The 26,961-nt window shown below is 31.0% G+C and overlaps 2 protein-coding genes across 2 annotated transcripts; both read right to left on the reverse strand.

Moving 5' to 3' along the window:
• Window positions 1-3,060: 3,060 nt before the first annotated feature.
• On the reverse strand, window positions 3,061-19,770 carry LOC124544400 (proton channel OtopLc-like). The gene is made up of 15 exons (XM_047122932.1): window positions 19,373-19,770; window positions 18,457-18,624; window positions 12,480-12,552; window positions 12,151-12,198; window positions 11,377-11,527; window positions 10,797-10,902; window positions 9,932-10,081; window positions 8,776-8,929; window positions 7,957-8,153; window positions 7,020-7,185; window positions 6,409-6,540; window positions 6,222-6,318; window positions 5,513-5,668; window positions 4,723-4,972; window positions 3,061-4,256 (listed from the first exon to the last, which is right to left on the reverse strand). The coding sequence occupies exons 1-15, from the start codon at window positions 19,523-19,525 to the stop codon at window positions 3,936-3,938; spliced, it is 2,322 nt and encodes a 773-aa protein (XP_046978888.1). The 5' UTR covers window positions 19,526-19,770; the 3' UTR covers window positions 3,061-3,935.
• An 811-nt stretch (window positions 19,771-20,581) lies between these two features.
• Window positions 20,582-26,961, reverse strand: LOC124544375. Its single transcript, XM_047122895.1, has 8 exons — window positions 26,789-26,961; window positions 25,170-25,340; window positions 24,331-24,668; window positions 23,506-23,677; window positions 22,524-22,619; window positions 22,348-22,446; window positions 21,917-22,128; window positions 20,582-21,240 (listed from the first exon to the last, which is right to left on the reverse strand). The coding sequence occupies exons 1-8, from the start codon at window positions 26,942-26,944 to the stop codon at window positions 21,012-21,014; spliced, it is 1,473 nt and encodes a 490-aa protein (XP_046978851.1). The 5' UTR covers window positions 26,945-26,961; the 3' UTR covers window positions 20,582-21,011.

Below are 26,961 nucleotides of genomic sequence, written 5' to 3' on the forward strand. Positions count from 1 at the left end.
TTTATCAGATGGGAACATATATGCAGGTATTCTCTAATGTCGGTTTTTGTTTAAGATTATATTACTTGCAATGTTGTAATAAGAAACTATTAGCAGCTGTTAAAATAAATGTTGTGTAGTCATATAATATATTATAAGAAAACAAATTATATACTCAACTGAATACTTGTTGGTATTGGTAACTTGTTGATATTTTAAAGAAATGACATAAATGTTGATAATTAAAAACTATGCTCAACGAATATAGTCGACTAAATTTAATTTAGTATTTTAACGTTAAAGATGTTTCGCTGCTACGAAACTACTAAATTTTGGAGATCTAAAACGCACTTCGTGACTAAAAAAACAAACCAGAAAAGAAAAGATATATAATATGAGTTAACAATAATGCAACAACATTTTTAGTGATTGGGCTACCTTACTTCTGGTAGTCACTACCGTCCAATTTAGCAGAGTAAAAATATTATCGAACGAACCAACCCACTTGCATCGTCAATCAACTTTAGGAACAGAGATGATATCCTTTGTGCCCGTAATTATATTGGCTTACTCACCTTTCAAACTGAATCTTGGCAATTGCCTTGTAATTACAAGTATTGCTGTTTGACAGTGCAATATGTGATGAGTATTGGTATCTACACAGATGAGTGTAGTCAAAATTCTACCACTACGTGTGCAGTGTAAGTGTACTGATACTAAAATGGAGAGAGCGTAGAGTTGCATATAGATAGATATGTAGCTTGCAAACATTTAATTTAGACGCATAATAAATTAAATATGGCTATTCCTTAGTAATTTCAATTTATAATAAAGCGCGTTTAAATATGTATTTTTATAATGATTTTTTATGGCAATTCGTTAGCTTGTATGCAAGATTTTACAAATCAAAATCGAATCAAATATATTTATTGGTAATACACAACATACAAATTACATACATCAAAGAGGCCTTGTACCCCTAAACTAGGAAATCACGTATCTTAGGGGCAAGTCCTAATAAGTGGTTACATCTATTAGACTTATTGTTAATATAAAAATCTATTTTGGTTTGCTGTGCACTTTTTTATATGAGAAAATAATATTGCTGTGCATATATTTTGTGAGATAATTTGACTTAAAAACATAACAACGCTTATTGCTTTGCTTGTATTGACACAATTAAATGTACTATAAGATATGTACTACAGTTCAGCATTAGTTGTAGGTTAAGTCAACATGGATACAATTGGGATTTTGTATAACTTACATATCAATATTAATTATTGAGTTCAAAATTTTTAATTCGAAAAAATCTCGTTTGTAGTAAGATATCATTTATTGGATAGTTTTACTGAACTAACGATTTTGTTTAATTGTTATATACTGCATTAATTTATAGTAAACAATGACGATTCTTTTCATATTTTAAATCTCGAAATGATCGATCTAAATCGTCATTTAAAAATATTGCCAAAGTGAGATCGTTGGAGCATTTGAACACCTTTTATCGGGCTCTATTCACGTGATCAAATTTCGTCAATTCAACGTAGTGGTTATGTAGAGAAGATCGGAAACAATTAGACAACTGTGGCATTGGTCAGCCGAGCGCATATCCGTACTGGCGTTCTGCCCTAGTGATACATTGAACCTCTCCTCACACGCATTCTGCGCATACCTTATCGTGTTTGAAATTAAGTTCAAATTCGAATGACACTGACGTATATCGAAAAATCGCGGAATATTTGTCTCTGGTATTTAAGCGAGGAAAAATAATATTTGAGTGCGCGCTTTTTATGATTTTCAACTGCAATATTGAGACTAGTTCAGATAAAGATTTTGTAATATACACACACTGACACTGCTGAGTTATTCTAGCTATGAATTTTAATACCTTGTATATACAAATTATAGTTTAAAGATTGAGAAGTGTTGTGATATATAGATTTAACATGACCTCTCAACTGATATTAGGAGGCGCATTGGCGATGTAAGATTAATTATTGTATTAAACTGCCAATGTCTATGGTGAACAATTTTACCAAATAGACCCTTAAAACAATTAAAAAAATAAGATTGTAATATATTTATGTACTAATATCTTTTTTAGTAAGTATCTCCTTCGTTTTTCTATCCATACAATGGAATTAAAGTACAAACATTGGACATTTCGACCACTTCGATCCAAAAGCAGTGACTTTTGCCGATAAATTAAAATAGAGTAAAGTAACTTTGTTAATAAATTGTATAGGCAGTAGATAGGATGTATGTCCCGAGGTTGTTGCAGTAACTAGTTTGTATCTCGACTGCTTCGCTAAGTGCGTCCTGCCGGACCGGCCGAGTACTTAACCTAATATTCGGTAATTGCATTAAAGGGCAGCAGAATTAATTAACTGCCTCTTGGAGTTGGTTAGCTAAGACGCAGTATTGATACGTGCATTGTGTTTAACATAACTACGTGTGGTATACGCAGGCAACGCCATGTTTTACCATACTACTTGTGTATTTAATCATATTATTAAAAAGGATAGTATGCATAGTAATAATTGTAAGCGGTTACCTTTTCTTATATATAATGGCAATCGAAAATGAATAACTTGGTGGTAGGACTTTCTGTAAGCCCTTGATAGTTACAATCCTCATAATTTATTTCACCGCCAAACAGCAAAACTTACACCCTAAGATCGGTGGCGAATTATTTTTTATAAGAAATAATTAATATTTTTTTATAGAACTATGTCTACGGGTGGGCTATATGTCTACTTACCTAGATGTTATAAAATACACTATATACAGTGAATGCGCTGCCGAGTATACATCATTTGGACGATAACATATATAATATTACACAATATGTATAATGTTATGAAATATTTTCACCTGAATTATTATACTCTCTGACTTACTTGAATAAATTATTAATAAATATTGGCTGATATCAAATAATTAGATTAAGAAAAGGAAGCGACATATAGCCATAACATGGGGCACTGCATCACTGCAAATAAAAATAAATAAATATAAATGGATGTTTTTTAATTAGTCTGTATAAAAATATTTCGTTAAAAAATAAATATTCTACAAAAAATTTAATTAACTTATATTATATAACACATATTTTCACATTTCGCTATTAAATATAAAATTGGATTTTATTGTACATTTGGACTACTTGGCCAGAACCTACAATTAGTTAATTAAGCTATTACATTAATTTAAAAAATATACACTCAACTTAAAAATAGTCTTTATAAAAGATAACTCTTATTATTAGCTTAATATTAAAAGTAAAAAAAAACCTAATTTGTTCTAATTTACAAGCGCGAGCACGAGATGAATTATATACACAAAAAGCACATAAGAATTCAATGATCCGTGTCCGAATTTGAACCCGCATATTTTCTTAGATCTACTTGTTACAAACTCATATTTATAATCCTCTAGGCCATCCCGACTATCTCAGTATTAAAACTCCTTAATATTAAATACAATAATATAATATAATCATTAAATTACTTACTAATAGTAAGTCATTTCAAGATTATATAATAATGTATGCAGTCGCAATATGACAACCTTCATTGTCACTTCATATTTTTACATAATTTTATGTAAGTTTACCTTTTTTGAAGGTAAAAATAAGCTTAATTTTATTAGATAATTAATATTGCAAAACATATTTATTGAATAATACTATATATAAGACTATATAAGAACATAAAAAAACATCAAATGAATATTTCCGAAAAACATTAAATATATGAATTAGTTGTGAATTTTTTATAGTAATCTTACTAGTCCATATGAGCTATCATTTATTAATTTTTTTAGATCTCCTTCTAAGCAATGACGATAAAAATCTGACAAGAGTAAATGCAAAATATGAGGTAATCGGTATTACGTATCTTACGTATCTCAAGCGAACCTATAAAATTTTAAACAAATATATAGAAATTAAATCAGTGATCAGAACCAGGCTTATAAGCAGCGTTCCAGATATCAGCGAAGCAGACACTCGAGTGAAATCTATAGAACATAATGAGGGGTAAGCTTATGTGTCCAAGGATACTCCAGAGCACCTTGCCGTAGTATTCGTATCTCTCGTCGAGGCTTTCTGGTGACTTGTACGAGAAAGTGTTAAAAAGCCACATGGATACGTTAGCGATGAGGAGGAACATGAGCACTTCGCGCCCGGGCTTGTTTCGTCTCAGCTTCCGACTGTTGCTGCAACGCCGTAGGCCGTCCACCAACAACGCGGTTTGGAAGACCACTTGGATAACCTGAAATTATCACCATTAGAAATCATTCCATTTAAAAAATAATATACAAATAATTAACAATTTAGTTCTGTTATCTATGTGTGCGAGTGTTTTCGTGAAAGGACGGAAGTATGTAACAGGAAATCGGGAGCGCATTCTATTTTATTGACTATTTAAGATGACAGATGTCTCGCTTTTTTATAAATTTTGGTAATATGTTTATAACATCACCATGACTGACTGATTGTCAGCGTATGGCTCTGATGCTGATGGTATATTTGGGAGATTATTTTGAGAGCTAAGTTTCATTAATAAGAGTTATATTTTGATATTTGATTTTCATCGGTGTCGAAATAATGAAATTAGAACGAAAATAAGCATCTTTGTCTCCCGTATCATTAATAAATATATATTTTTAAATCGATTAAATAGAATAACAAACAAACAAACTCATCTGACTTGTAAATTAAGCATACATTTCACTCACCATTACAATAACGTCAATCGTCCTGACGACGTTCAAGATAGTAATAGTGGCCACCATCGAGAATACGGTTTCCATAAAGAAGGCTGGGAGACATATGAAAAGTAGAATGTCATCCAAGAGTGAAATCGGATGTTCATTGATGTCCAACTTTCTCGTCTGGTTGTAGGCTATTACAACCGCGAAGAGCATTACCGAGTGTAGTCCTAACTTTGTGCAGGCATTGAGCATGTAACCCAGTTCATAGAAGTCGCTGAAAATTTAATTAAATGTTTAAAAACGTTGTTAGAGTTGTTGATAAATAAAACTTTAATATATACTTGCATATTGCTGACTTATTTATTAAATAAACACATCATCATCAAACAAAGGCCAATGAGATTTTAGCTACAAGTATATTTGTGTTATGGAGGATGATGGTGGTGCGATTAACGTCTCATTAAGACGTGATTACTTACTTATCTATGACACTCGAAAGAAATGTAGTAATATGTAGTAAAATAATTTAAGTCATATTTAAAACCATCATAAAATTCAACTCATAATATTTTGTACAAGATCCATATAGGACGACAAAAAAACTATTTGGAGATGAAAACAAATCTGTCCCTCGGGAATCGTACGTTATTTCGGGATAAAAAGCCAATAGTCTATGCGTTATTTCAGACTATAATCTATATCTGTGCCAACTTTCATCAAGTCTGTTCTGGCGTGATTGAATCACAAAAATCCCAATTATAGCAATTATAATACGTGTATTAGTAAGATTTATAGATTTTGAATATTAACTTACCCGCCTACACTGCTGAAGACAAATCCAAGAATCAGTACTCCAGCCGTGATGACAGTCAATACGATGCCTAGAAAGAGCCCTTTGTTGGAAGCGTGGCAGTCCGCGTAGATAACGATGTTGCTCGTATAATCGTTTTCTTCACTCGCAGTGGGAATTCTGTAAAATCCTTTCAGTTAAAAAAGGTAATAAACAAATTTCCGCCTATTAAGTCTTTTCTATAATCAATACGTGAGTGTTGAAGGAGACGAGACGGTCTACTGGTTAAAACGTGTGCATGTACCAATAGTTGGAGGTTCAAACTTAAGAAATTTCCGTGTATTCAATTTGTGATCTCGAAGAAGGAAACCATCGTGAGGAAACCTGCCCGTTTTCATTTTCAAATTCAGCCAAATGTGTATCGATCAACTTTTATTGGAGCGTGGTGGAATTCACAAATTTCTCCTCAAAGGGCGCGGGGTAGTAGTTTACAGTTTTTATTGATATAATTAATAGATTTTTTGTTTTATCCTTATTGAAACAAATATAAGTCTATAATATAAGTGTAATATAAGTATAAATTGCCTTAAGATAGTTAATGACCGAGTAGTGATACTTTTAATTCCAATTAATATTTCGGAAGAAATGAGAAGAAAACTATAATTTAAATTTTTAAAGATAACAAAATATTTTAGAGAATAGCCATGTGTATTTTTTCAGTGTGTACACGTACTTGCAAACGGTAGTATTGTCTTCGACGCTCGATGTACTGTCGGAGTCTTCGTTTGAACAAGTTCCAATATGACTCCAGATTATATAGTATACAGCAACTATAAACAAATAAAATAAATATATCAAAACATAAGATTTATAGAGAATATATTCGTATATTACATTGAAACTGAAAACTATTCACTCACCAATGAGAATGTTGAATTCAACACCGAAAGGATACAAGTATGGCGAAAAATTTTCGGTTATAGATGTAATAGCGGGCGCTCCTTGACAATTTTCATTGTAGAGATCACTTATATCCCACAATGGCTGATGTTCTAAAAACGAAATATAATAATTATACGTATAATGTGTTATTAAACCTAGCTATATTGAAAAATTGAACGTGATTGCATAACGATAAAGTACTTTTAACGGAGTATTTAATGAGCCTAATCTAATTGAAAAGCCTGTAAGCTATTGAAATTGTACGTGATATTGTAACTCAAATAATCGGTAAGATTCTGGGAGGTAAAAGACCACAATATAAAGTCGACTATAGACTCTAGCAAGGTTAAAATTGTTGATGATTATCAAAAATTGTAACTAAGAATAAATGTATCGGTAGGCACAATATTTCGTACATTAACGCAGCAAAAAATATATCTGCGAATGCGCCAATATAGGTTAGGATTATTAATTAATTTATTTATACATCTCAATACATAACAATTACAACTTACTTATACTTAAAATTATAAATTGCACTCATAAATATAAACTAATATTTTTAAAGTTACGTATTTAAACAACTTACGATCTTTTACGAGGTTGAGGGGTGAGGTTTCATTTCCCGTTGTCTGATTTCCATACCTAGTGCCTGCGTATATCGTTAAAGCTAAAACGGTTTCGCGGACAATCGTCGATATCCAAAAGCAGAGACTACTTCCAATCATATGCATGAAGCCGAAGTGGGCAAGGCTCTAAATAAACAAATAACAATACGGTTTGAAAGATATACGAATATAATGTAATTTTACAATTGGCTGTGTTCGTGGTTTTATTTTTATTAAATTTTACTCTCTGTAATGAAATATCACCAATTTTGGTTAATGCCAATTAAAATTAAATAATTAACTTAATAATAATAAAATATGAAAACTAGTAAAATATGGTTTTATTTATATTTCATAATGGTGCAATACTTTAAAACAATTTTATATTTCATTACATGGTAAAAAACAAAGTCGTTTACCGCTGTCTGTCCAAATCTTTAACACAACGGATTTTGATGTGGTGTTTTAATAGATACATTGATTCAAGGGGAAGGTTTATAGGTATATATAATACACGTGATGTACTAGAGAAACATTGATAATTTTACAAGTTTAAAGTGATGTCTTAAATATTAATTTAGGACATCATTAATATTAATAAAAGAATACGTAACTTGTCAAACGAATCATTTATTAAATAATTAGTTGCATTTATCATATCATACATTTCTCGAGTCATTTATATTAAAAATGTTTAATTTTATTTTATTTTTGCATTGAATATTTAAAATTATAGATTTTCTCAGTTAGGGATCTGAATTTCTGAACATCACGGTATTTCCATAGTATCTACATATCGTAAATAAATAGGTATCTTATTATTTAATAAAACTACAAATTTATAATCTACGGACATATAAATTGATATTATTTGTTATTTTCAAAAATAAACTTTTAATAGTTGTCAAGATACCATACCTGCGCTCTCATTATATGAACATTTGAATATTTAAATATGAAGAATAGTTGTAGAAAACAGTAAAGTGGATTGGCCACATCGAGAATCACTTGCATAATATCGATGCAGTCTTGATTACTGATATTATCGTCGAAGTAATAGCTAATTTGCGCGGCTATTAGCAAGACTGAGTGTATTAAGTGACCTAACGCGAAACCTGTAATAAAAATTAAATTAATGTAATGAAAACTATAGCGGTATACAATATATGTTAATTAAGAGGATTCTTAAATTTTACAATTTATTTTATTTAATATTAAAGTTAAACATAGCCAAAAAAATGCATTGTGCTATTTTAAAAAATAAGAGATTATTATTTAAGTTATCAACCCTTCAACTTCAACTCTTTATATATATATTTATACATATAATTTATTGTCTTGACCAGCAAAATACATATAAGAAAATAGATTAGTTTTATTTCCAATGAGCTTATACGTATTATCAGTTAATATTATACATTTACGCATGTTAATATTTTTTGCAACTCGAGCTAGCATTTAACACATATTTCATACATAGAAACGATACAAATAAATCGTATTAATATAGAGTTATTATAATTAAATTTAATATAAGTGATTTCATGATACAGCGCGTGTAAATCTTAAAATAGTTATGTTTGATCATTTTTATAAATAGAATGCTTATTTCAAGCCTTATCATATGGTTATAAAGATTCAATACATAATTAAGATTATCGGAAATAGACTATTATTATCAGAGTCGTTGCATACTCTAATCAATGTTTTGTTGAATATGGCCAAAGATAAACTTACCAGCAGCTCCTAGTTTGAGATAAAAGCTGCCCGAGTGTCGTCCATGACTGAAACAGTAGTCGTGTTTGAGAGGGATTAATAGTGCGGGAGGAATCACTTGAGATATAGTACTTTGTGGCGTGCGATCGCCCGGGTTGTTGTAGCCGAACTCGTCCTGGAATGCCAAGATATTTACTTAATATGAATTCTCTTTAATTGTAAGCAAATAATGCCTGAAAGAACTACATGCGTCGGTTGAAAATCTACCAACGGGTAATCTACCAATCCTGGTGGTTTCTCTTTAAAACAGTTGCCATAGACTTTTATAAGCTATTGCCTTACTTTTTTGTGCTGGCGCTGATTTTGTAATTACGTTAGCTAGGTTATATATTTTGGAAAAACCCTTTTTCATTCGTTCGTTGTTATTTTAAAAATTACTAAGTCATTTTAATAATTTTTATTTTGCAAGTGTATCAGACTATAATATTTTGATAAAAGTTAACTATTAACTGGCGTATGAAAAATCGAGACTTAATGTTAAAAGCGCTGTAGTTTTTGTTATTACTTTATATCACGTACGGAACTTTATAAAAGAGGTGTTAAGCCCACGACTTTGTTTGCGTGGACGTTGAATATCAGTCGGGTACAGAGCTGTCAATCCATTTTCCGGGTTAAAAAATATTTATTTTGTATCATTGTATAAACTTTATGTGTCCGTACCGTTTCAGTGATGTCTGCGTGTACGTCATGCGTATCCAACAGACAGATCATATTTTCAATAATTGTGTTTTCGTTCATCATCAATATGATTATATATGTAAGTACGTATATCGTTATATTTCGTTACTAAGGCTTCAATTCTTAAAACATTCAATAATGAATAACAAGATAACAAAAATATTTTGAACAGACGGACGTTTAGACTACAGATATACTTGAAATTATACAATTTTATGCATAAACATGTAATAAATGTGTTATCAATCGCGGATGAAGAAGTCCCTTGTGCCTGTCGTTACAAAGGTTCGCCAATAATTTAAACTGGAGCACAATAATACGAGCTACTCATGTTTGTATATAGAATAACTGTGTGTAGAACCCACTGGATTTGCAAGCTGCACTAGTCTATGTATGTTGTTATTTGAAATCATACAATCTTACTAATAGTGAGCCTCACCTCTTGTTTCCTGAAGAACTCCTGTATCCTTTTACTATGAAGCCCTTTGATTCTTTCGTTCTTAAGAGCCTTCGTCTTGTATCTACTTATGTCGATTATTAAAAATAATTGATAAATAAACCCAATAGATAGTAACGTGATTGAGAAAATCTGAAAAAGAGGAAAAATTTTCACATTTAATAGTCACGTGACTTTGAAGACTTGTGATTTCGATTTCGTTCAGTTGTATATAATTGAAGAGATATTTGATAAGTAAAAGCAGTTGTACGATAAATATAGCTGCATATGTCGAGCGAAGAGCGATAACACTAAATTCCAATAAATATATCAAATGTAAGTGATTTTTAATTGTCTAAGGTTAATAAAATTTTCATTTCTATTATAGCATGACAAACAAATATTGATTTATAATCATAAACACATATAAAGTGCTGTCAACCAATAGATCTATGACGTCACGTGTCTTTTGCCTATTACACTGGGATTAGTCTTACAATACCGCAAGGAACCAAAACAAATATACAATTAATGCTTAGCTAAAGTGCACTTGATAAATGGACAGTAACAGTTTAGACAAGTCTGCATAAACCCTTACCAGACGAAAAACTATATACCGGAACCAATAAATGTTTACTTGATATCGATATTTATAATTTGTAGAATCGAAGCGAGGTCAATAATACTAATCGTGATTACTACGTTCGTGTGGAATAAGCTTAGTTAATTAGCTAATTTTGAAACAGCCACCGCTACGATCGCTGCACAGTTCATGGATGTATGTAATGTTGATGCATGTAATGCATTTCAGGATGAGTGATAGAAATAGACAAACAATGCCTGATATTATTATAAGTATTATAATTACCGGTGATAGTGGTACGTCGATAAATATGTCCGATACGTAAAAGATCAGTCCAAGAGTCACTAACAACACTGCGTACGTACAGCTCAGTATCAACGTGAAGTATTTGCTGAAAAATAAATGTTTAATTGAAATACTAGAAAAAGATTAATATGGTCTTAAGATATTTAATGGTTTAATTTTATTTATTTGAAATTTCTTTGTTTATACTTTTTTATATTTTAAGTAATAAGGCTGCATATTTCGATGTCTTCGATTCGAATACTGGGCTGTATCAATAAAAAGCAGTGTATATTTTATAGTATAGTTGTCACTATAATTGCCCAGCTTACTACTTTATATTGAGAATGGTTTCGAATCGATCAAGAAAACATCGTTTCTCAAATCAAATCTCAATCTCTTAAATTATTAAACAAAAGTTAAATGTAATACCCGGAGTAAAAGTGAACATGAAATCGAAAGTAAATGCAAATCTCCGAAGTACGACAGGTCGCTTGCTATTGTTAAAAGTGCCTTTAATTTTATTTATTAAGTTTGTTTTCTTTGTAACGTATTATAAAGATGTTTTTCGATGTTCTGTTACCTCGTAAGTCGAGCGTTTTCCTCGGGACTCGTCGGAGGCGGTGCCTGAGTTTCCACGGAGCGAATGGATTGCGCGTCCATAGTGACTACAGATCGCTTACGCGGAGTCATGCCCCCGCGCAGCTCGATAGGAGTTTGTAGACGATAATTATCTGAAAACCAATTGCTTGCTTTATAAGTATGATTTACTATTTATATACGTCATGTACACCATGACACGTAGTATATAGTTTCCTCTCGCTTAAATATTAAATAGAAGAGGTCGCTATAGTAATGGTCTTGTACGTTGCATTTATAAGTCTTGTATATTTACTATATCAGATTGATGTTACTATTACAGGCATTCATAGATGCTACAATTGATTGTTTCTCTTGCTATCACTCTCTCTTTAAATGCTTCTTCCTTTAGGCTGCGAAATAAGCAAATCTGTCTGAGTTGAGCACAACGTATGCTGTATATTCTATTCTAAAACATCTGACATGAATTTATATCAATGTTATGACGTTTTTTTGGTAACAATAGAAATTAATACAAGAGATAAACTGCATTCTATACATTAATACAAATCACAGTCATACAAAAAAGCGCGCGCATACTCACACACACAAGTACAGATACTCTAATGTTGTACTAAGACGCTCTTGATTTATCCGTATTAAAAGCAACGTATTCGTCTTCGCTAAAAGAGTATGCTTTAGCCCAGTAGTGGTTCATTTATAGCCTCCTACGTGTACGGTTAAAATATGTTAATGCAATGTAAAAAATAATACTTACTCATAGGTTTAAAATCTCCATTTCTGTAAATGCTCGGTGTGTTGTCAGCTGTATCAAAATTAAATTACATTAATAAATGTTTCAAATAATTAATGTATAATAACAGTGACTTTTGTAATTCGGCTTATATACGATAACGTTAAATTGCACAGTTATTGTATCAGTTTAGTTCAGAAATCAAAATATATTATAAATTATATTCAGTATAATTATTTATTAATTTTCAAGTTTATTGATCTGAATATATGCATTAATGATGATTTTATTGAAATACAATGTATTTAATATAAATGAATAATCAATATGTAAATTATTATTTTAATACTAACTAATCGGGGTAGAAGGATACGAATAATCTTCACGATTAGGAAGAATGAGCTTCGGCAATCTGTCCTGGGAGTCCTGTAAACAAGAGGTCCATTAGCCTGTACGGTAATTGTGTGAATATAAACTGAAAGCGTATTCCGATACACGGTGCACGCGCGCAGTTCGTATTTACAACGTAAACCGGACCTAAAAAATCATGCGTGAACATCGAAAGCCGTACAAAATCGGATTAATAACTTCATTAGTCGCTTGTTTCTCTCGATCGACACCACCCCGTATTTCACTATAATCCCATTACAGTGTTCCACGTTCTCGAAACAAAATTTTTGGCCGTTCGATTTCAGCAAAACGCTGAACGATGACATCCATTAATTTCGACCAATCAAAACTCAAACAATTCAGATAATTTCACTTCGACGGTTTTGTGTATAATTTAAAATAAAATAATGATAACTTATTTTCATCTACTCGTATCAGTTTGGTTACATTTTTATATTCTTTATGTATACGAAACCATTTACTATAAGAAAAAAAATAGTGACATAGAATAGTAAGTTATGGTTATTGTCATAAATCATATTGTGTAATTATTATGATAGTCAGAAGAGATAGTCAGTTTTATTGTAAGTTTTGGCTTCCACACCAGTGCCATTTAATGTAAATAAAAATAGAATCATTTTATTGAATTTCAATACAAACTACAAACTACTGATTCGTTCTGAATGTTTAAAAGTATTTTTTGAATATTATTTATTTGATTAAACAAAAAAAAAAAAAAAATTTAAGTATGCTCTTTTGATTCATTTTACACGATTAAAGAAGATACTGGCAAGAAAATTAGAAGTCACTCCTTTCCCACAATCAGTTTTACAGATTATTAATCAAATTATTATTTAAGTATATCGCATAGAAATCAAAGAATTGTGATATAACATTTTTTTTCTATCTATACAAATATTTATCGTAATTTATTAATCAAAGTCTTCTTAACATTGAAATTTATTAATTGACAAAGCTAAAAGTATCTCGGCAGTTTATTATGGATTGAGTTTGCGAAGCCGAAAACCGTATTACAAGTTTTTCTTGTTTACACAATGTTTGTCACTGTTTCTATCGAAATAATCAATGTTATTCTGAATATACATAATACTTTTTGTAAATAAACATGGAATCATGACTTATATATTAATTTTGAAAGCCATGTGTCTTTTAATACTTTATAATGTTGTAAATCGCGCCACGTGGTTAATGATAATATTGAAAATTCGCATTATGTTCCATCAAACAAAAATAGTCACATAGACATAATAAATCAAGAGGAATAAACAAACGACTCGCACTGCGATTATCGGCGCTTATCGCGATACTCAATTAAAATTTGATATGTAAGACGGACGCCAGCCATGCTATTAATGAACATTTCCATTGAGTATTTATGACATGGCCAGTTAACAGGCGCTGTGTATAATAAAAAAAATAAAGAGATTGAATTTTCATTAGGCGAGGCGTTGGGGCGGCACGATGTGTCCGCAGTCGGTATTTACAGCGGGGTAGAGAGGGTGTAGGGCGAGGGTGGCGAGCGGCCGGACTCAAAAGGTTTACAGTTGGCTGCGCGAGAGTGACCCGCCTCACAAACACGGGCCGCGTTCGCCGCTCCGTACTATGGAAGTGAGCCATTCGCGACAAATCCTTCGTATTTTATTTGTATCGTAAACCATACTTTCATTATTTATTAACTTGTCCTCATAAAAATGAAAAAAAAGGTGATGTGACGGTTTCTCGCATGAAATGCATTAATATTACGAATACTAAACAGTTAAAGACAAATTAATTCTTATGAAATATACGATGGTAATAACTTTAATAAAGCGATTCGAATAATGTAGTAATTTTTCGTAAATAAACAATATAAATGTATCGCTTACAAAGTCACGTCCATATAATTCTCATGGAAAAATTATTACAACCCATTGCGTTCATGTATGTATATGAATTCGCTGTTTAAACAACGGGCGATGCTTAAAATAAATTTACTTTGAAAAAACAACAAAATAAAAAAGTTTATTTTTTAAAAACAAGAATGACATTCTTGATATCTGACGAATTTGAAGCACGATAACGCTGTACTTGCTAGTTTATAATTTTTGTTTAATCATAATTAATTAAGATCGATTTTCAGATTTAATCGATAAATTCGATTGTGCCCTTGAATGATTGCTCGAGTTGAATTTAAGTGCAATATAAAAATTACAGGTGTAATTGACGTCATAGAATAGCTCGGAATGGAGATAAATAAATGTTGTATAATATTAAATGCTTCGTGATCTTTTCTCTTTTTTTACACTAAAAATTCGAGATGCATTTTTTTATATAAAAAAACCTAAAAGTGTATGTGACTCTCATTAAATAATAGTATACTAGGAATTCATTATTTTATATTAATAACTAAATGAATACTGAAACCAGTTGAACAATTCTATTGGAACTTTTCTTTTTAGGAACTTTATATACATTATGTATAAATTAATATATCATCGAGTTGATTATCCAAGATGAGAAAAGCCAAGATAAATAGTAAAATGTAGATCCTTAGTACCAAATAAAGCTAGCGTCATTTAGGAAAGTAAACAAGAAAAGTAAAAAAGAAACAAAATACTGTTTCAAAACAAATTAATATAAAGTAAAAAAAAATAATTACGTAAATCTAATCATTTTGATTTTTCTTAGAGTTCTCCTAACTAAAATAAAATGAAAAATATTAGACTACCTAAAAGTCGATTTATGATTATATAATGTAGATACAATTATTGTTATATTTGGAGCCGGCGAGAAATAAAATACAGACGAATTGATAACTTTCTTCTTTTTGAAGTCAGTTGAAAATATATAGGGAAACAGTCAAAATACATGACAAGATGTAGAACATAAAATTTTGTATTTTTTGTTGAGACGATTACCATTGATTTATAGAGATGAATACAGCTTATACAAATCAGTGGTTAGTATTATTTAGCTTTAAGTTTAATACTATAAGTATGTGATAATATGTGGTGCAATACTACTTGTTCTAAATATGAAACTAGTAAATGAAATATTGCATTCGAGAATAGCCTTATAGCTGTTATCCTACATCATAGACGTTTTACCGAATGTCAAAAATCGCTTATAAAGAAATATTATAGTGAAATATTTATTTCTATGTAAAAATGAAACGCATGCTCAACTTTTTGCTCATTACAATTCGTAATTTACTCTTCTTCTTTCTTAACAATAATTTTGATTTTTATAATTAAAAAGTAACTTTTCAGCAGTCCGTCGAATCTTTTCCATACGAGGTCAGGTCTCAGACTACCTCACATTATATAAATTTACATTATATACATATGTAATTTATTACTTCACATTTAATATCCAAACAACAGTGGACGGAACATACTTTTGACAAGAGTACCTAATACTGTTGGATAGGTTACTAAGAATAAGAAGATTCAAAAAATTAACTATACAGGATATTTAAAATTTCTATACACCTGTCTGCTATTTATATCATATATGTGTCGCTGTCACTCTTAGCCTTTGGCTCTGTACGCCATCAACCTTGGGATTTAAGATGCTATGTCCTTTGTGCCTGTAGTTACACTGGCTTAACCTTTAAATTGGAACACAACAATACAAGAATTGCTATTTGGCACCAGAATACCAGATGAGTGGGTGGCACATACCCAGGCGGACCTGCATAAAGCCCTACTGCCGAGTAAATATCAAAGACATAGTTGTATCAAAGAAAAGTAGGGCACGTATTTTTTTTATTGCTCGTGTAATAATTTTACTGCTATAGTTTAATTTTTGTCACTAGAAAATCGGACAAAACAAAAAAAAAGAAATTTATTGTGATGCTGCTTATAGATAATATACACCAAATTCACGGACGACATATCTATATATGTTGACATTTAAATTTAACATTAAAAATAAAGGAAATAGTAATGGCCCGTGAACTAGCTAGGCAATTTCCAACCATCTGTACATATCATCTAATATATAGCTTTGTCATCATGAAATAACAGATGACGGTGTATACTTTTTATATCGTATATTTTTATAGGTAAGTAGACCGGCATATGGGGCAGGTATGGATATGATAAGCAGTCACCACTGACCAATTACTTTGGTATAGTAAGAAATAATAGGCATTCCGTGTGTGCCACCAATGGAATACAACAATACTAGGCACTTCTGTTTAGCGCTAGAAGTTATTATGAGCGGGTCGTACCTACCCAGACAGACTTGCACAAAGCCCTACTACCAATCTAAGACTATTCGACAAAATCTGAACAATATAATTTAAATTCTGAACTTATTTGGATAAGATCTATACTTATAATTATACGATATTGTGGGTAACTAAAATGTTTATTTGCTTAATGTATTATTAGGGTTTTTTATTCGACGCATACCATAGTCATAAAGTTATTTTTTGTTTGAAACAAATATACACGGGGAAACAATATTCATCCTAATTATTGAGCTTCTTAAAAATGGCGATCTTAATAAATTAAGGTAATCTTTGATGTGATTAAGCAAATCGGATTGTATCTGGTAGTATTATAATCGAGATTAACATATTACGTAAGGTGATATATTATGATTACTAAGATTAAATATTAGCTTTAAACACGACGTGAAACACTGTTTTGTTGCTTGATTTGTTCATAATCCGTTTAATGTCTCGGGGAAATTATAATATTATCAAAAAATAATTGTGATACGCAATCAATGTTAGATAAATATGTTAGTTTTTGAGTTGATATAACGTCATGATTTAGCGCTTTCAAAAATAAAGATGACGATTTACGTCTTTTTATATAAATTTTTGTGCAAAATATTCTGACAATATTACATAATAGAGATGACCACTGGACGATTAGTAATATATTAAAGCCATTGTAAAAAAGCCATTTGTGCCATTGTAAAAAAATACCTATATACTAATAATGAAGATATTTTAATACTAAAATTACGGATAAAGTGTTTACATATAAAAAAATAGTTTTGGGGTGAGATACTTGATATACATATAATAAGTTTATTATTGTAAATTTAATAAAGGATCATACTTTTAATAAATGGTCATGTTTCACTCACAGATTTTATAAAGAAAACAATAAAAAGGAATTTAATAAATGTAGGGCGGATATTACAAATATGACGCAATAAATATTTTGTTATACATTCAGTAAAGTTTATTGATTTTAATTTATCTTAGATTATTTTATGAATTGTGTTGTATTTGTTTTTCAAATTGGCAACACCAACTTTTTGTCACGTGAATTGATTAGCTTAGTAGGAAATAAAGAAAACATTAAAATCATAAAGTATTATCAGTATTTAATCCCTTGTCAGGAAATTAATCCGTTAGGTAACTGAGTATTAAAATTTTGCGATTCGTTCTAGCGTTACTTTTACGGCAACAATACTTTTATTCATTTAATAATAAATATAATTAATTAAGATTTTCGCACAAAAAATAAGTATGACTGAATATTTTATATATGAATATTCTGAAAAGAGATGTTACTTGTTTATAAATATGATTAAGGTAATTTTAGTTTTACATAGATTTTATAGACGTAAGAAGTTTATGTAGTTAAAGTAAATGGAGTAAGTACTTCTTGATTATTTAAAATAGGTAGGTGGGCTAGCAAATGAGACAGCTGTTGGTAAGTGATCACCATACCGACCATTGGCAATGGCTTCTTATGAAAATCTAACCCGTCTAACACTTCTTTAGCTACAATTATTTGGTAAATTTCAAGGTGGTTTGAAACTAAGAAGTTATGGCTAAAGCAACGAAATAGAACAAAAGTAACATAATACCTCAGATCACTAAGTAATGGTAGTTGTCCCCGACATAAGGTTTTCATAATATATTTTCAAATTGTTGTTATTATTACTTATTTAAATAAAATATAAGCTTACAGTTCTTTCGAGATCAGCGTACATGACACTGCGCGGAGGCCGGCGTCGGCGACCAGCGGCGGCGGTCATCAGGTTGCCGGCACCAGGTCCCGGCTGGGACATCGTCCGCCGCCGTTCAGGAATTTCTTCATCTTGAGCTGACGTGGCATTCACCGAAGAATTTTGTACCTTTATCATAAGTTAATAATTTAGCTTCATTGGGATACTAGTTCCAGTAGCTTCACCCACTTGTGAGGACCAAGGGCGGATGTAAGGTGTCCCTGACAAAATGTTTTGAGTTTAAGGCGTAAAACCGCAACAGGGCGCACTTTCACATTTGAATTCGAATCAAACATTTAGGCATGGGTATCATTATCATTACTATCCGTCCCACTATAGTTTAAGCTATAAATAAGCTTGAATTAATTCTTTTGTTTCCAATTTGCTTAGTGCTGTTTAAGAAACCAATTGTTTGTGTTATATTATTACAATATAGATATTTCAAACGAGTATGAAGTATCTACAAATTAAATTCGGTTTTTCGAAATGCGTAAATTTTTAAAGCTAGAGGGGAAAACATTAACGATGCACCAATAAAACAGGCCCACTTGTAAATGGCAAGCTCTGCCGTGGAAAATCCCTAACGTAAATTTTGTCATGTAACTGGATTGGAATACGAGCTGCACGCTGAATTGTCTAGTGTAGAAAAACTTAAAAAAAGAAAAGAGAACTGAGGTCTAGCTGTTCTAAAAGTTGTTTATGCCACGTATGCATCGCTTAGCATTCCTTTCGGGCATTTCCCACACGTTCAATTACTGAATATTGATTAGATTTAAGCGATCATTTTTAATCATAATTAATATCATTTTGTAAATTTAACTTGATGCTACATACTTTTTTCTTACATGAAAGAAACAAAAAAATTCCAACTACTTACTCCAGGATCATTTGGATTATCCGATAAGTCTCCTTGGTTTTCCTCACCAAATTTCTCCAAGGAGGTTTCCGAGTGAAACTTTTTGTCACCCATGTTATTTCTATTCACAATGTCCTCTAACATCTCCTTCCTGGCTGCGTTCGAGTTGGACATTTCACTAATTATTTATAATTCACTACAACGTTTCGAATTACCTTTTAAGAGGAAACACAATTAAAGTATCATATTCACGGTACGTTAGAATTACAATTGATTGAATAAATTCATTGAAACAGATTTTCCTTGTAAACAATCAATCGTGCGATTCAGATCGCAAATAAAATGAAAAAAATATAATCCTGGTTATCTTCTTATCATTGAATATATATCTGTAATAAAGGCGTAATTACCGTATCGATTAACCCGTTACACTTCCTCCATTCATTTTATTTTAAATCGTAACTATTTATAAAGTAATAATAATATTAAAAAATATATTTTTTGATATCGACGGTATTATAAAATTACACGTTTTCCATAACAATGCGATAGCTATTTGACAATATTGTGCAATAATAAATTAACAATATAACGCCGCCTTATGATCGTAATCAAATTAATTAGGTAGATAATGCTAATAAACATTCGCGACTGCATCGATTCTACGTAACAAAGAAACGGAACAGTTCGACATATACTTTTATGCCGTGCCATTTGCTATCAAAAGTAATTATTATTATTAAATCAAAGATAGGGGACTAACCATAGTTTCACTATCGTATTACGCCAACTATTACTCGGAACACTTTACTGTTTAGTTCAGATTTCGATTTAAAGATGACGTAACGCTTAGTTTATGTTTAGAGAACTACCGCGGAAGTGATTAAGGTATCATTTAATTTTATCTAAAATAACTAGTTTGTAATAGTTCTGATTGAGTGCTCGATATATCCACTTATAAGTAATAAATGAAATATGAATTCATCAAGTGAAGTGGTCGTCATACTAATCTTGTTTTATAATGAATTTTATATAATTTTACAATTTTCATGGCACTCTTTCTAGATTTTATGTCAAGTTGAGAACATTAATTTTTTTTACCCTACCCAAAATATATCAACTTAATCTAAATAAAACCAAATTATAAATTTATAATAATTTATTTTTTAAAGGTATATAAATATATAAAAAAAATAGTTTTATATTTGAATGTGTTGTATAATACCGAAATAGATAGAGAACTATAATAAATTATTTTTAATAATAACCGATAAAGTGAAACAAAGCTCAAATATGGCGTCAATATTGCATTTTGAAATTGAATTTAAACCGTTGGATATCATTTCGTAAATAAAAAATAGTTTAATAGGCTATTCATATTCATAGCTATACAATAAAAATCAAATCAAAACAAAATAAAATATTGTGTCCGTATTTGTTTGTTACATACATAAATGAAATACATCGGAACTGCGGTATTTATTGCGTAATTGATTCTCATTCACTCCACTCTTTCTCTACACCGTATTTTAATGTTAAACCACGTTAAACTAACAAATGGCCTCGTTAAATAAACAAAAACCAAATATTGTTTAATTGTTACTCTGAAATTCGTTTTTAGGAAAAGTATACAATACAAATGAATATTAATATTTGTGTATTAGTCATTTAGAAGTTTGCTGAGCACTTCCTTCAATTCGAGAGAGAATTCTGAAACTGGTAACGCTAAATCTTGCGTAGAAGATGTTCCTGCTTTGAACTTTATGATATAATCTGAGGGCACAACGAATGGTTGCTTCTTCTCGCCGGGAGCTTCGAGAGACTTCAGGAAAGGAGGCATAGCCATATGCGGCCTTTTTTGTAGCCATTTATGGAACGCCTTCGTTGACCTACAACGTATGGATACGGTTAGGGCATACGGTTCGCTTGACATAGTTTCATAAGGTTACAAATCAGTATATAAATATGTGACATTCACTTGATACGAAATACAATTACTGTCTATATTATGTTTGTAATTTTATCATACTTTCATTAAATTGAAATCTATTACACATGCTGCATGCATGCTTACATGTGTAAGCATGCATGCAGCATGTGTAATGCATGCATATGTACATTGTTTGCGTATCTGCTTGTGTCTTATTGTTAGTGTGTATAAACAGATAAGTAGGTAATAAGTATATCTATAAATTGTACTTGTTTCTTCTCTTATTTAACCCTCTATTTGGGTGGGCTGAAAGAGATCTCTTCAACGGATACGCATGCATTTTATAGTTAGTTCTCTATGACATTCTATGTGTCTATTTTAATATTGGTATGTATTATAAAATATTGGAAATATTTGAGATTGAAAATACGAGCTACTACAACTCATCATACAGTAAAGTAAAAAAGTAAAGCGATGTGTAGGTCGATAAAGGTCTTCTTCTAAAAACTACACCTAAGGTATGGAAAAAATCCCCGTTCTTTATCGAGAGACCAAAGGCCCTTTAAAGAAGGTGGTACTTTAAGAAGATAATAAAATGTTAGATTAATATAGGTTTAACATTTAGAAACACTTACGTCAGATGCTGAATATCATCCCACACGCAAGCCATAGACTGAAGATCTTCTGGTATCTTGACACCGTGCCACATCTCCTTCGTGTTATTTTTAGGAGGAATGTGCTTCTTATCTTGCGGAAGACATGTGCCGAAAGCCATAGTATGCGCTGGGCTGGTCTCCGCGTGTACGTCATATTTAATCTGTCGTTTAAGAACTTTCGGACATGATGCCTAAAACAGGATTAGTGAAATGAGCAATAAAATTTCATTTGTGATGTTAGAATTAGTTCTTAAAAATTCAAGATATAAATTTCTTTACAAGAAAATATAATACAATCAGCACATTAGAAATAAGCAAGAAGAATACGATAATAGTAAAACTGCAAAAAAATATCATAACCGTGAAATATTATGATAAACTATAAATGTATTTAATCAGTTTCACGTTACCTTTTTCACGCCAACATATTCAGCGATAGATTTCAATACACAAGGTAGTATTTTCTGATCAAGTACCAAACCACGCGATGCGTGCTCGTCGAACCAAACCTGAAACATTTTACTTGAATATAATGAAACTATGAGCTTAACACTAGCTCAAGAAATTAGAAAATTATATGACGTACTTGGAACAAATCTTGAATATCTTCCGGACGTCTGATTTCGCTTTTGAATTCTACGTTACCCAATCCGACCCACCAGTCATAGAACTCTTGAGCGATCTGAATAGGTTTAAATTATTTTAATGAATTTTAATACCACTGAGTGTAAATCAGCAGTTGAATTTGCGTGTCCAAATGCCTACTCTATTTTCTTGCCTATTGTATTATATCTACTGTCTGGACTCGATGAGTGTATTTTATAATAGTAATCAATCCTCGGCAAATCTTGGTACAAAGGCAGACGATACTAACTTATTTGACTCTGAATTTGAAAGCAAAATAAAGAAGTTATTAACTTTATATTTCAATAAAGAGTAAGCGATATTGCTTGCGATAACTGAGTTAGAGAATTATTTTTAAAATCATACCGAAAAATAATAATATCTTGAGTGTTACAGGTAACATTATGTCTTGCACTAGCACGGAGAAAAGTTCTTAAAATATTGCTTATATGTAATTATAAGCAATATTTCTTGGAGACGACCTTTTTCTGTAGAATTATCGAATCAAAATCCATTTAGTAGCTTTTGAGACACCCGCAAATATATTGACCGACGCACTGTATTGAAATATATATTTTGACATTTATGGACAAAATATTTTTGTAAGTAACTAGGATTTGTTGTTAATTTATTACACTTTGGTAATGTTTATAAATTTGCCATTGCTCGGCTAATGCATAATGGAAGCTAATTCTATCACTCTGGTCCAGTTCAAAGTGTTTTTTTTGATCGTAATAAAAATTAAACACACGAAAATTCAAATGTGCTTGTCCAGATTTGATCTCAAAATCTTCTGCACAAATTCAGGTGTTCTAACCGTTGAACCATTTTCAAGTTGTTGGTTACTTATTGTTTTGAATTAGATGGATATCGCAAAATTCAATAACTCTACTATTATAATATATTAGTCTATAAACTTAAGAAAGAAAATTAATTAGTGTTACCTTAGTAGTCAATATTTCAGCTTTTTTACTAAATTCATCGGACGCGGAAACTTCGAAGTTTTTTTGTTTATAGTGAGATTTCCACTTGATCATATCAGTCTCCGATTTATTACAATACAACATTTCAAAATGAGGATTTCTCTTGCTTTTGTGACTGTGAGTTGACATACGCCTACAATAATAACGCATAAGTAGTGATGAATAATGCAATCATTATGAATTATCAGATCGGTAATGTATTGGTAATGGTATTATTAATTTTAATATTTTGTATGTATGCTCGTGCATAAATTATCTTATATAAGGCAATGATTGTAATATGATTGCATTAAAGTCTAGATATTTAATGTATTCATTTGAAACAATAACTATTTATATTAAAATTAATATTTTGAGTAATTTTCGAGTCCTGTTAATGTACAAAAAATATGCTTTATGTTACGTGTGTTATGAAGAATTAATTGCCACAAAAACAATTTGTTACGGAATCGACTCGGGAGGGTTTCAGATCGTTCTTTAGTTTTGACATCACGTTGGCAAAGCGATCCGGTACCTCTGCTCTTTTAGCAGGTACTTCGGTTTACGATTCGTGGGCACCGTCGAGTCCTACATGAGGTACGTAGAAACGCGTTTAGCGTTTTTTCAGCGGTATATAATATATAGATAAATTGCTTCAGGACCTTATATACTAAGTTAGAACAACTAAACAGTTTTTAAACGTATGTTAGCAATGATTTTCCGTCCTTCGTGCTTACAGTTAGTATATTCAATTAGTTTAAGTAAATACCACAAATACAGTTGAGGATATTGTAAAAATGATCTCACTTCTTTGGCTTCTCGCTCATTTGCACTTCCAAGTCGTCCAAGGTTGAAGCGAGTTCGCCAACACTAGATGGAGTAGACTTCAGAAGCTTAGAATGTCTAGTTAAAGATTTCTTCGATAAAAACTTCGAGAATGACTTAGACATAGATTTTGATGTGCTCAGCGATTTCGTTCTAAGTATAGATTTAGATCGTGACGGCCTTTTTAAGTCAGAAGAGGATGATGATATCGTCCAAACTTCTGATTCTTCTCCATCCGTTTCTTGATCCTCTTCTTCCTCTATGTCAACGTACATAGATGGATCAAAGTCACTCATTGAATATGACGGACGAATTGGACCCTTTAAAAAGAACAAATACAGAAAATGACATGGAATTGTAAAAAAAACATAAACCTAGACAATTTATTAAAATTTCAATAAAAAAACAACGCATTATATATGTTTCTTTAACGTATTTTGGTGAAGGGTATGCATCAGTTGGAGTAATTACAGCGACAAGATTACGTTATGGTCTTAATCCTAGGGTTGACAGCAAATTGATAATATTTGGTGTATCAAATACCCTTAATACTGCTGACGTCATCCTGCATTTGAATAGCACAATGATCTATAATCCAGTAGCACATAGGATCTAGCTTCATATCAACGGTAAAAATATACATTATAGGCGTACATAGGACTTAAATTATTTCCGATCTCAATTATACCATTTTATTACTAAGAGATATTTCAAATGCATTAAATATACACCAATATCCTATATATCACTAGCCAAATCCATTAATTTTTTTAGAGATTGATACCGGCAATATATAAAAGGAAAATGTTAAAAGCACTTACATCAGAAACGACATTATTACTCTGATAATAAATGTCGGAAGGTTCGAGGCTCGTTTCTGAACGAGGTTCGTACGGTTTGTCCCTCATAGACAACTTGAATATCTTGGAGATTCTGCTAAATATTTTTGGACCGACAAGTTCACGAACCATTTCGCCCTGCGAGTCCCAAAACTAAAAAAACAAATTTTATTTTTAAAAGTTTTAAATGAACTAATTTTTTAATAACCAATTGAATCATATTCTGTATTGAATATATTCTTAAAATCATTCATAACGTGCTCTACAATATTAATAAACGTATTACATATTTATAAATATATTTGAATTGATGAGCGATTAAATAGGTATGTAACGTATGTTTGCCTGTAGGTAAAAAATAAATGTCTATATAGTTCCAAATATATAATACCTAGGTTAACAGACACCAGTTAAAGGGTATGGTATAGGATACCCGTTGTTCCGGGAAATAAAAAGATTCTAATTTTAGTATAGTTATAGTCAAATGAATGGATTTCTGGTTCGGCGAAGGAGGGATACACTTCCGAGTAAGTTATTGATACTCTTCTCTAAAATGTAAGATTTCGTTATTTTGTATGATATGAATAATTTGTTTCAAATCTTATAACGCTAATGAAAATATTATTAAAAACCAATTGTAAGTTATTGAATGAGGAACTAAAGAAATATGTGTTTTACTGATAATAAGCAACCAATGGCTCCTTATGGTGGTGAACGTAAGCTAACACTTCTAGAGGCTTAGTGTCAAAATTTGGATTCCTATAAGTTAACTCGGCGTGCTTAATATATTTGTTGTTTATGTATTTTATGCATATTAATTAGGTGATAAAGTTTCCCCGATTCCAAGATCCTGGGTTCAGACTTCAGACTTCGGGTTTAAGGAAAAAAGACTGAATAATCATTTCATTATAAGATACCTCTTTTGTGTACATAGATATTAAATATAAAAATCGATGAAGATTTGTTGAGGTTTACAGCTATTTTTTTTCTAATTATTTCCTTTTGAATATAATTTAGTGGTTAAAAGTATACAAATGCCAATTTACTTTTATAATTATCGCTTTACTTCAATTATTATCTGTGAAAAATTATATAAAATCATTTTACTCTGATAAGGAACATCACGATAAACGGAATCAGAGGTCTTATTACTTTATATCGATATTTATTGCACATTATTTTGTCTTGCGATGTTTGTAGTTATAAACGTTTCACGCTCCTTGCATGCCCACCGCACACCGTTTTGTTTATTGATGATTAATATCGTAATTTTTCAATAAACTTTATCAGATATAAATAGATTATATTCATCTAAAACCGCAGGTATATTTAGCAAGGAATTATTAGTACAATACGTGTGTCGTGACTAATACTTTTGTTATATGTTTTATAGGTTATCGTACAAATATTGTAGTGAAACTTTCAATATGAATCATACACTGATTTTACTTTAAAACTAATTTTTATATTGAAAAATAATCTGATCTAATTTCGGGTCTAAATATGCAATGTATAGGTAAAATATTTATATATTTTTTTATCAAAGCTGTGTGTTTTTTTTCTATTCATTTATAATATTAAGATAATACAAAAATGAGTACCGTTTCATCTTTATATGACAGTTCTAATTCTCTTAAAACATTCTTCCAGTGAACTTTGACAGATGCTTCGTTTTGTTCGTAGCGAGATGGTTTTATCACTTTAAGATCTTTAGGTTTATCCCATGTTTTTATTAAGGGTCTTTTTCCACAAGGCATAGTATAAATATTCCTAG

Source organism: Vanessa cardui, chromosome 4 (assembly GCF_905220365.1).
Source record: "Vanessa cardui chromosome 4, ilVanCard2.1, whole genome shotgun sequence".
Taxonomy (NCBI): domain Eukaryota; kingdom Metazoa; phylum Arthropoda; class Insecta; order Lepidoptera; family Nymphalidae; genus Vanessa; species Vanessa cardui.